The sequence below is a fragment of the Pristis pectinata genome, chromosome 2 (assembly GCF_009764475.1).
Source record: "Pristis pectinata isolate sPriPec2 chromosome 2, sPriPec2.1.pri, whole genome shotgun sequence".
NCBI lineage: Eukaryota > Metazoa > Chordata > Chondrichthyes > Rhinopristiformes > Pristidae > Pristis > Pristis pectinata.
In genome coordinates this window covers 63,233,233-63,245,637 of record NC_067406.1, presented here as the reverse complement: position 1 = coordinate 63,245,637, position 12,405 = coordinate 63,233,233, and the positions used below count along the sequence as shown (strand labels likewise).

At 38.6% G+C, this 12,405-nt stretch overlaps 1 protein-coding gene across 3 annotated transcripts in view; it reads left to right on the top strand.

The window, feature by feature from the left end:
- The first annotated feature begins 1,557 nt into the window (after nucleotides 1-1,557).
- dcun1d4 (DCN1, defective in cullin neddylation 1, domain containing 4 (S. cerevisiae)) overlaps nucleotides 1,558-12,405 on the top strand; it is a 41,653-nt gene continuing 30,805 nt past the window's right edge. The window contains exons 1-2 of one of the 3 annotated variants that reach the window (XM_052035951.1): nucleotides 1,765-1,881; nucleotides 11,984-12,054. In XM_052035951.1, the coding sequence (XP_051891911.1) occupies nucleotides 1,863-1,881; nucleotides 11,984-12,054 (90 nt within the window). In that variant the 5' untranslated portion in view covers nucleotides 1,765-1,862. Of the gene's footprint in view, nucleotides 1,882-2,666; nucleotides 2,774-11,983; nucleotides 12,055-12,405 lie in introns of those variants that run through there. The other 2 variants (XM_052035943.1, XM_052035958.1) reach the window with 2 other exon arrangements.

The window sequence follows — 12,405 nt, the reverse complement described above, 5'->3', positions numbered from 1 at the left end:
TTTAGTGGTAACCCACTATTAATCCTCTTCCTTGGCATTTTCTCAACAATACAACCTCCAATATATAAAAGACCATTAAGATGTCCATCACCAGAGAAAATCAAGTTAGATGAGGGTAAGTGAAAAATTGAGGCAGGTATATTCAGGAAGACAAGCAATAGGGGGAAAAAAACATGAATTGGAGAGGGAGCGAATAGAGCTGAAAGGAAAAGTAAGAGACCACCAAATCCTACAAATGTTGAACAAATTAAAACAGCCAAATACTTGTCAGGGACAGAGGTGATGGGAGCCCTGGTATAATAAGTTTTAATTAACATTACACATGGGAGACAATAAAGACCAGAATAATTAGTAAGAGTAATTTAATAAAATTCCATTGAAGGTGGATCTCCAGCATCAAAGCTTTGGTCTGAGTTATAAGAAAAGGAGACATCAGAAATGAATTTGGGTGCTCTTAGAATGTAAGAGCAGGGAGGTCATGTGAGAATTGTACGCAATAGTTGAGACTACAGTTCTTGTGCACAGTTTTTGTCACCACAAAGAATTCTACAGGCTACATATTGGATAGAGAATACGTACCCAATATTTTGAGGATAAGAGTATGGACAACATGTTCCAGTTGTACAAAATGTTGGCTGAGCTGCACATGGAGTATTGTGTGCAGTTTTGGTCATCACACAATAGGAAGGCTGTAGTTAAACTAGGGAAGGTGCAGAAAAGTTTTACAAGGATGTTACCTTGATTGGAGGGCTTGTTATCAGGAGAGATTGGATAGGCTGGGCTTGTTTTCTCTGGAGAAAAGGAGGCTGAGAGGTGACATGATAGAAGTATATAACGTTATTAGAAGCATAGATAGGGTGGATAGCCTGTGTGAGTTTCCCATGGTTTGAGTGTTTAAAACAAGAGGGCATAGGTTTAAGTTGAGAAGGAGATAAGAGTGGTAACTTTTTCACACAACAGGTAGGTCGTATCTGGAATGAGCTGCCAAAGGATGTGGTAGAGGAAGGAACAGTAACAATATGTAAGCGGATTCTTTACAGGCATTTGAATGAGCAGGGAGGGCATAGAGAAATATGAAATTATTGCAGGCGTCTAGATGTGCATAATGGTCGGCGTAGACGCGCTGGGCCGAAGGGCCTGTTTCTATGCTGTACAACTCTGAGAAGTGTTAGTATGCTAGAGTGAGCTGACATTAGTTTTAGCAAAATAAGTGCAAGAATGACAAAAGAAAATAGTCATTTTCAAGCTCAGTGGGACCGCAGCACCCAATGGGCAAGCCGTGGAAAAATCATTACTGCGGGAGCAAACCTGGAACTAAATTTAGTGAAAGTGACCATTAGCCATGACCTCAGCGGCATAATCCAGCCATCTGGTTCACCTTTCCCCTCCCCCAATGAACAGTGCGGCTGGCCGCTCACAGACACTGATTGGTCCGCTGACGGCTGTTGCTAGGAGAGGAGCCCATTCCTATTATTTACTGCAACGACGAGGGTGTGGCTTAACTGGGGAGGGGGCGGCGTTTATAATATAAAAAAATCACACGAGGACGCTGTCAATGTAGAAGGATTATGCGCTTACGTTTACTTCCAACGGAGGATAGAACCGGACCGGGTAATAAATAACCCGGTGAAGCCCCTGCGCCAGAGCCGGAGGAGGAGGCGGGGACGGAGAGGAGCCCGCTGACCCCAAACACGCCCTTTGACATTCCAGGTGGCCAATCGAACGCCAGGCTGAGCAGCGAGCGGGAGAAGAGCCAATCGCCTGGGCGCGGAGGCGGGACTTGCGCAGTTGCTGGCTGGCTGTCCCGGTCGGAGCGGCGCGGTTGTCCAGCGGCGGTTCGGTCCCCCCTCACTGCACTGAAAATGCACGCGGATGCAGTCAGTAAGTATCAGCTCGCCGGCCCCCAGCGGGTCCCCCCTCACGGCTCTTCCCCTCCCTTCCCCCCCCCCCTTTTCCGCCGTCGGCACCGGTGGGGCATCCAGTCAAAGGTCTATTCTTTATATATAAAAAGACTTGGTGTGTATTTGCCTTCCTTTCACAGCACCACCTCCCCCTCCCAGTATCGTTCTGGTTAATCAAGGTTTTACGTGACTGGTAAGGGAAGCAATGGCGCAGCTATTATCCCATTTGTCACCCCCCCCCCCCCCCCATGAAGCGCCGGCAGATTGTTCTCCCGTTCAGTTGATCGTTGGAAGGCGAAGAACGGTAACGTGATAGGCGCGTACCGATTAAAAATTGGGGCAAATCAACCCTCGTACTGATGAAGGAAGGGCATGAGTATTCTCCTCCTCTCTCTCTCTCTCTCTCTGTTATGGGGGTGGGGACTTCAACTCTGCTGCAAAGCTGGTTTGAGTTGCATTTATTTTAAGGCTGTCAACGAGGAGGAGCAGGTTGATGCACGTCAGCGCGCAAGCGCAGCGTTCGTGACGTGTTCTGGGAATTGTAGTTGTGTGACGATACATTCTGTGGTTGCGCGTCGCCGCCCGTCACAAGTGAACTGCAATCCCCACAGTGCTTTGCGCGCGGCGGGCCGGTGAAGTGTCGCCAGCGGAGCTCCACCTTCCCACCGCTGATCGGCAGAGCAGCTCTGCGCGCACGCCTGTCTGCCTTAACTTCGCTTTTGTTTGTCAGTCATTTAAAAACAATTTCTTTACTTCGCTCATGCATCTTCACTTGTTTTGTGAACGTGAAATATTTTAATTGCTCTCTCCGCTATTGGCATATTCACCCACTGGTGTGGCTATGCAAGATATGGTGATTATTCTGCATTCAGGTCAGTTGGTTTCTTGTTGCATTTGGCTGTTTAATTGTCTAGTTTGTAGAAGCTTGTCATTTGGGGGTGTTAGTGCAGTACGAAATGTCATTTTCCGGGCCCTTTCTGTTTGAAAATGTTCCATGTTGGTTTGCTGTCAACTGTTTAACCTAGATTTGATGTGGATGGATCAACTAGCTTCTTCGATCGGTAGCAAAGTCTCAACGTTTAAATATGAGTCGTATGTTTAAAGATGTGCAACCTCTTTCATTCTGTGTTTTCTTAAATTGGAGTCGAGGCACTTGCCACATAATCCAATTTTGGTTGGAGTATGTTTGCCGTTCCTGATTTGTTTCAATATGGTAGAATCAAGTATGATCTGATCCCAGTTGTAGAAGTTCACTGTTGTTTCTACTAGGTTAGTGTTGCTTCCTTAAGTATTCATTTTTCAGTCTGCATTTTGGAAGGTGAAACCTGTTAACTGGGAAATATAAATTGAAATGTTTTCTTTTAAATTTTGGATTTAATTACAGTGCCTAGGTGCACTCCTATTTCTTCTGTTAGAGTTCCAGCATGTGGAACCCTACATGCAACTGTATTGATTGGTTCAATTGGTCATTGACTCCAAATATGAAAGAATTCCTGACATATTTCAGTAAAAAGCAGTTTATTTAATGGATATAGTTTATAACTGGAATAGATAAACTTCTAGGTTCTTGGCATTCTAGATAATTCAAATGTGTATCACTTAAGCCACCTGAGACACTATATAAATATACACAACATCAAACAATGATGTCTTTTTTTTATTTTCCAGCGTCTACTGTCAGTCAACATGACTGCACAGAGTGGGGAAACAGTATTATGTCTTAAATGTGCACTGACTCTTTCATGCACTGTTAATTCAATAATAGAAAGATGGAATATGTACTGTAAAATTCAGGATAATGGAATCATGGGAATGAACCAAAAATAGGTTCTTGTAATATTGGCATTGATGACCGACTAGTACTTAAGATTCTTATTCTGACCTACACATGGTGACCTAAATTTTGAGTTTTGTGAGTAAATATGCTGCACTTTGACGGATAAATACTTGGTATGCAGACGTGAAAAAATTATTTTGCACTGAGTAGTCCCTTGACATATTTTTAAACAGTTTAATAAATATTAAGATGATAACATCATGAACAGTCTTCAAATTTTTCCTTTTGATTATTGTGATATTATGATATATTTGAATTTGGGAAGTGTATTGTGACTTAAACAGTAGAACATTACTTTGAGAGAATGGTGAATAGTAAGATGCAAAGTAATGAGGTCATTTATTTAGTAAGATGTGAGCAGTTGATTAACATGATCTTCAAGTATATTCATGGCTGAACATCAAGGAAATTGAGGGATGTTGGAATTGGATGAAAAAAATGGATTTGAGGTACAAATCAGACACAATCTTATTGAATGGCAAATGACATATACCTGCTTTTTCTGAAGGCAAAGCAGGCCAAATCCCTGATAAGTATTTTGTTTTTGCATTGCAGTGAAGATCCAGAGGTTCATTACCTTTTTTTGTTACTGCTTCCACAAGCAAGATGACAATTTTACAGTTTTGAACCACGCAATTTGTTTTGTTTCATGTAACTGATCACTTTGGTTCCAAACTGTTTCTTTCTTTTTAAAATTGTTTTTATGTATCTCATTCAAATCTGAATTAGCTGTTGCATCATCTAAAAACTACATTGAAATTTCGAGGATTGGTCCTGTTCCATAATGAGAAAAAGGAGAAGTAGGCAATTTGGTCCTTCGTGCTTTCTCTACCACTCAATAAGATCATAACCGATTGTTTACGACCATTTATGCTTTCCTGTACTGATAAATATCCCTTGATTCCCTAAAAATCAAAATTTGTTTTGTGTCCTAAATAAACTCAATGACTGGGCCTTCATGGCCCGGTTGGGGGGTGAAAATTCTGGTAGCAGGAGTATCATCCTTGCATGCTAATCTTTTTTTAAGCTCCATTAGAATTTGATATGTTTGAATAAGATTGCCTCTCATTCTCCTAAACTCTAGAGAGTATAGGCCTAGTCTGTTTAATCACTCCGCATGAGGTAATTCCCAATCCTGGGAATCAATTTGGTGAACTTTCATTGCACTCCTTCAATGGTAAGTATATCAAGCCTTGGATAGTGAGACAAAATGAGATAATAGTACAGTTCGTAGAGCTTCTGTCTTGCAGCTCCAGTGACCTAGGTTCAAAAAAAATGCTTGATGATCAGTGTGAACTGAAGGGTGGCTTTCGGTACTGTATCTTTGTATGACTCTACAAAACCTGTGCACAATATTTCAGGATGGGATCTCATCAGGACCTATTTAATCATAGTAAGATGTATTTAATCTTGTATTCAAAACACTTTGCAGTAAAAGCCACTGGGCTTCCTTAATTGCTTGCTACAATTACATCTTATTTTTCATTAATACTTGTGCAAGTAAAGTCAGTTGAGTTTATTGTCATAGCACAAGTACATGTATACACGGTACAATGAGAAACTTGCTTGCAGCAGCATCTCAGGCACATAGTAACATTTACAAAAAACACAAGTTATACACACCACACCAACACTTGTCAATCTTATTTTAGAAAAAGTATTGCTTTTCTATTTTTCCCCAAAGTGCACAACTTGCATTTTTGTTTGCTATGTATTTGCCCATTCACTTTGCCCTGAAGCATCTTTGCATCTTCCTCACTACTCGCTCCCATCAGCCAGTATTACCAGCAAAACTTCATCACAGCATCCAAATGATTGATGTAGGTTGTGAAGCTGGGCCCCCACTACTGATCCCTGCAGCGACCCACTAGCTGCAGCCTCTCAACCTGAAAATGATTGATTTATTCCTTCTCTGTTGATTTTCTGTCCAATCCTCTCAATCCACATCAGTATATTATCCAATTTCATGTCCCATAATTTTATTGAATAACCTAATTTGTATTGCCTTCTCAAAGGCTTTTAGAAAGCCCTAACATACCACATCAACAGGTTTGCTCTGTTCCATTTTCTCTGATGGATTCCAGCATTTTTTCTATTACTTATGACAGGCTAACTGGTCTGTAGTTGTCTCTTTTTTTTTCTCTCTCTCTCTCTCTGACCTTTTTTGAAATAGTATAGTTACATTCGCAATCTTCTCTTGGGGAACCTTTCTAGAAACATAGAATTTTGGAAGATGTCAACCAGTGCATCTGCTATCTCTGTACCACCTCTTTGGAAACCTTGGGACACCAGTCATCAAGGCCTGTGTGTTTATCTGCTTTCAGTCAATTAATCTTGCCAATATTTTTACCAATGCTAGTTTTTTTAAACAGATCTTCACTTCCTTTAGATGTATGGTTCTTTAATCTTAGATTCTTTTGTTTTCTGCTATGAAGATGGACACAATATTTGTTTAATTTCTCTATCATTTCTCTTCTTCTGCTTCTGTCTGTAAGGGACGCACAGTAACTTTTGCTAATCCTTTATGTATATCTATAAATCAATTGTGTCCCTTGAATGTATTATTTAATTATCCCTTATTTTGCTATACTCCATCTAAACTAGCTTGTTCTCTAGTTAGTGCCTTAACATTCTGATCTTAAAAAATCGTATTCGTATGTTAAAGAACTAACACATCGTCCACATTGGTTCTAATTTGTCTTCCCTGGTCTGTGTAGATCAAAGTCCTCCATGATTACTGTTTTAACCTTGTTACGTGTACCTCTAAATTACTGATTTATTCCATATCCTATATTACTGCTGTTTGAGGATCCTGCAGACAACTACCACCAATGCTTTTTACCCCATGCTGTTTCTCAGCCACATCCAAACTGATTCTGCTTGATTTTACAAGAACAGATCCTTTCTCACCATGGCCTTCATTGTCTTCCTTTTAATCTCTCTTCAAAGTTAGTGGCCTGGTAGATTTAATTCCCAACTTGGATCACTTTTCAACTTGGTTATTAGCTCATACCCACTTAGAACATAGAACAGCACAGAACAGGAACAGGCCCTTGGGCCTACAATATTGTGCTAAACCATTTACATTAGTAATAAAATGCCCAACTAAACTAATCCCTTCTGCCTACACAATGTCCATATCCTACCATTTCCCTCACATTCATGTGCCTATCTATGAGCTTATTAAATGCCCCTATCGTATTTGCCTCCACCACTAACCCAGGCAGCGCATTCCAGGCACCCACCACTCTTTTTTTTAAATAAAAATTTGCCCCCTAACACCTTAAATGCATGCCCTCTGGTATTAGACATTTCAACCCTGGGGAAAAGATGCTGGCTGTCTACTCTATCTATGCTTCTCATAATCTTTTAAATCTCTATCAGATCTACCCTCAGCGTCCACTGCTCCAGAGAGAGCAACCCAAGTTTGTCCAACCTATCCTCAAAGCACATGCCGTCTAATCCAGGCAGCATCTTGCTAAACCTCTTCTGCACCCTCTCCAAAGCCTCGACATCCTTCCTAAAATGGGGTGACCAGAAATGAATGCAGTACTTCAGATGTGGCCTAACTAAAGTTTTGTATAAAACTGCAACATAACTTCCTGACTCTTGAACACAATGCCTCGACTAATGAAGGCAAGCGTGCCATGTGCCTTCTTTACTACCCTATCAACCTATGTAGCCACTTTCAGGGAGTATTTGGAGCTGTTGCACTTTTATATTATTGGATGTTATTTATTTGGTGATATCTTTATATTAGAAACTCTCTGGTTCTAATTATCCATTAATTCAGAAGATTTGGCCAAATCCATAATGTTATTAATAGGGTATCCACTAAATGGATAGAAATTGAATGCTTTGCTTGGTTATGACTGCATTCCTATTGTATCATATGACTTCCTAGCTGGACAAATGAAAGCCAAATGGGATTTGGTCCTTTTTGTGCAGCAATTTCTGTAATTTAACAGTATGGCTATTCTGCCAGTTGTGACTAGATCTTGAAAAAATCCGAAGCCCTAACTTGTCAGCTATAGTATTGAACACGTCCAAAACCTTAGTTGTCTGGTAGTATAAAGCGTTAAATTATTACTTGGCTTTATCTAGTTTGCCCCTCAAGTATCTCCTAATTGTTCCTTATTTGATGACTAGTTCTCTGACCATTCACTGTTTCATTAAAGAGCTTTATCCATTTTCAAAATTTTTGTTTGAAACCTTTGACTGTACTTGTTCTTCATTATATTCCATTTTGCATTTCTTCATTTTGCAAAATCATCATTTTCCCTTGAACCTCTCTTTCCCTTTAACTGGTGTTAAAATCTGTCCAACTACCTTTTATAATATCTTTCAAATTTCTCGGGGTACCTGCTTTAAGTAGATCTGAGAAGCACACACGAGCAGGGATCACTGTTTCCTGATGTATCTTTTTTTTTGCCAGGTTTGTGGTATAAGTACTTTTCTTTACCAAGTACCACTTTAAAACAGACTAATTGTAGTATCTTAATAGTGTCAGTTTCCTGTTTTACAAAAATTACTTGACAAAGTACAATGCAGAAAATTTCTTGGGCTGAACTGTTTGAAATGCAGATTTTCAGTCTTTAATGTGTTTAGTATACTTGGTATTTTTAAATGTAATTTTTGTTTTGTATGTTAACATGTAGAAGATTTATTCCAAATCCTTCCTTTCACTATTTCCATCAGGATTTATTTATGCTATAAAGGAGGTTGATGGTTGCACTGAAAATTAAATGCTGATGGTGTATCAGGCAGAGCTGAGATATTTGAATCTTGAATGCATTTGGACAATGCGTGTTTAGACAGGATTCAATTGTACTTAATTGGCTCTAATGCTGTCAGGAAATTAAATGCAAATCTTTTTATTTTTGGAAATGGATATGTCCATTTTTAGTTAAAATACTTATTGAAGCTAAGGATTTGTAGAATTGGAGGTAGTTTGCATAGGAATTATTTAACTGTAGATTCCTTAAGAGATTGGATTTTACCAAAAACCTACTTGCAATTCAAGATAGTATCCTCTGCACAGCAGGCAGTTGTTTTTCTAATGTATTCCTAAAGATAACTTTAGTAAAATAATCACCTTATTTAGCTTAAAGTAATAGTATATTATAGATACATTATCACAAAATTGCTTCTTCGTTTCCTTTGCAGTTTTTTAATTTGTTTGATTCAAACCATTGGACTAATTTTTTTTCTGGTACGCAATTATCCTACATTAATAAGATCTGTTGACAAGGTATCAAGGAAGAGTTTTCTAGAGTGGGCTGGGAAAATAAACTGAAAAGTGGATGAGCAGAGGCAGATATTTAATCAGCTAATTCATAATGCTAAGCAGAAATTTATCCCTTGGAGAAAGGGACTCAAAAGATGAATCATCTGCGCTTAGCAAAGGAGGTCAAGAAAAATATTAAATCAAAAGCTAAAACACAAAGTGACAAAAACTAGTGGCAGACCAGATTAAAATAAGGAGGGAGAAAATTGATAGTAAACTGACAAGTAATATGAAAACAAACAGCAACAGCTTCTATGGATTTATAAAAGGGAAGAGGCTAGCTAATTGTGGAATCTCTGGACAGTGAGACTGGGAAATTAATAACTGGAGATGAGGAAATGGCAAATAATTTAACCAACGCTGTCACTTTTCGTGGTGGAAACATCTCAAAGGTAACAGGTAGGCTAGTTTCAAATAAGTGGGAAGAACTTGCATCAATCCCTATCGTAAGTGATGTAGTATTGGAAAAACTAATGGGATTAAAGGGAGACAAATCACCAGGACCTGATAGCTTGCATCCAAGGATTTTGAAAGAGGTTGTGGAGCCATTTTTTTTATTTTTGAAGGCAAAACTGTGGGTGATGCCTTGTTCAAGTGGGCCAGCTAGCTTAACATCTGTTGTTGGGAAGATGCTGGAGTCTTCAATCAAGAAAAATGTAGCCATTTATTTAGAAAAACTTAATCAAACCCTGTTTATGTGGTTCAATGAAAGGGAGTTGTGTGTCAAGTTTGCTTGAGTTCTTTGAGGATGTAACAAACACAATTGACAGAGGGAATGTGTAGACGTAGTGTAATTGGATTTCCAGAAGCATTTCAGACATGGAGAAAAGAGCTCCTTGTAAATGAAATCTAACTAAAATATAATTATTGCATGAGTAATATAATTAGGGTTTCTAAATTATGTCATTTAACTAAAGTTACCAATAAAAACATACACACTGAAAAGGTATACAAAAATTACCTACTTAAAGAGAACTAATGTTAAATGTGTAAATTTACTTGATTTCAGTGCTTCAAGATACTCTTTGAATCTGGTGTAAATACATATATATATATATATATATATATATATATTATTATTTATTTTCAACTCTGGAGCAACCAACATAGCTGTCCATGGGGGGAAAAGCATCGAGTTTTGAGAGTAAGGCCAACAACTCTTAGTGATTGTTCCTTGTGCCTTTTTAATACTCATAGCAAAACTGAGTTGGAACTGAAGTTGCTTGAATTGAAAATGTGGATCAGATGGGATAATTGGTATGCAAGGGATGAGATATTTCCCCAAATGGCATTACCAGTCATTATTGTTCCCCCATTATGTGTGATAGTAATTTTTGAACTGATGATCTTGTGCTGTTGCATAGTATTGGTGGATCCAAATGACTGAGTAGCATGATTGGAGTTGCTTCTTTTAGTTCAAACTTATGTGATGACACACTTAAATTCAGCAGGAAAATGTGCAGCCTCATCAATTTCTGCCACACTGTCAATATTGTACACTTTGTCTGTAAGCTTCAGAAGAAGGTATTTATTCGTGGCCTGCACTGCATCATTTTTTTTTGGTGCTAAAATTACTCTTTCATGCAATCATTGGTAATTCAAATAGTGTTGAGTGACATTTAGGGAGAACTGTTTGCATTAGATCATGAAGTGACGTAACAGTTTGGTCCAAGTCTTTCATTGAAATCATTCCTGTTGAGCCTTTGTATTTACTTTTTCTTCCTTGTTTCTCACAGATTGATCACCTGTCAAATGCGCTTGCGTTTTGGTTTTCAAGTGTAATCATTTAACATTTCCCCAAATATATGATTCTTTAATACAGGCCTTCAATTCATCTGCTTTAGTACCTCATGGAATTACTGGTAGCATTTGACAAATCTCCATCTAGCACTGAAGTAACACTTCCTATTAATTTACTGTCATGTCTAACGTACTTTGAGCCATTGTACCTTCATCCCTGACAAAAAGTTTATAACATTTCAGAACTACTTCTTTGCAATTCCCTGATCAATGTTACATGTTACATTTGTCAAACTTAAAGGAAATTTTGGGCTGTGACGGGTTTCCTATGGGGACGGTAGAAAAACTAGGAGTGTACTGCACATCCTTGTGCTAAACCTAATTTGCATGCAAAATTTCAGATTTCTGGGTTTTATTACTGAGCTGTGGATGGGACATATGGACATTGTATTTTATTATGTATCTTTTAGATGAAGTGTTAAGGTATTTTGTTTTGACAAGGTATTGGCGAGACGGTATCTGGAATACTGTGCGGAGTCTTGCTCCCCTTACTTTATGAAAGGATATACTAGCATAGGAGACAGGCCAAAAAAGAGTCACCAGGCTAATTCTCATTGCATCTCATCAGATGAGAGGCTCGTCCTATCACAAACAGATAAAAATGTTTGACCTTTATTCTTTGGAGTTTAGGAGGGGTGATCTTATTGAAATGTACAAGATGCTGAGGGGAATGGCAAGGTAACTGTTACGCTGTTTGCACTAGTGAGAGTCTTGAATGTGGATCATAGTTACAAGATAAGGGGCAATAATTTAAAACTGAGGTGCAAAGGAACAACTCACAAATGTTGGTGAATCTCTGGAATTCTCCATCCTTGATGGTTGTAGAGGCATTTGAAATATTGGGAACTGAGGGTTATGTGGAACAGGCACAGAAGAGTTGAGGCATAGAGTACATCAGCCATGATATTGAATGGCAGGGCAGCCAGGTGTCCTATTTCTGCCATTCATATTTTCTGATGTATGCTTTTGTGACAGATTTAATTTTTCCAAAACTATTCTGTGGATTGTATTTAAATAGTATGTCTCACATTCTTAAAACAATTAATTGGGGACATTTGGGACTGTTATCTTCCAGTGTTTAACTTGTCTCTAGACTACCAGTGTTTAATTTATCTCTGGACTACCAGTGTTAATTTTCATTTTTTTTTCCTCTTCTAGATTTTCCACTAACTTCTCACCTGTCTACACTGGCCAATATTCACAAGATTTACCACACCTTAAACAAACTGGTAACTTTATTTTTATTAATGTTTGGCAGTGCAGAGTAACTGTCCTGAAGTGTTAAGGAGTTTATGAAAGTGGATTATAAAACCAGGCCTAGATGAAGTACATTCCAGATCATCAAAAGATGCAGCAGAAGAAATTGCCACAGCTCTGACAATTATTTTTCTATCCTCTTTGGCTGTAGGAATATTGCCAGAGGATTGGATGACTGCTGACATTGTACAACATTTTTAAAAACACAAGGAGGAAGGGATAACTGAGTATAGGCCAATTAGTTGAATGTTGATGGGAAAATTATTGGAATTGATTCAAAAAGACAATACAGACCTTCATTTAGAAAGCCACAGAATAATCGG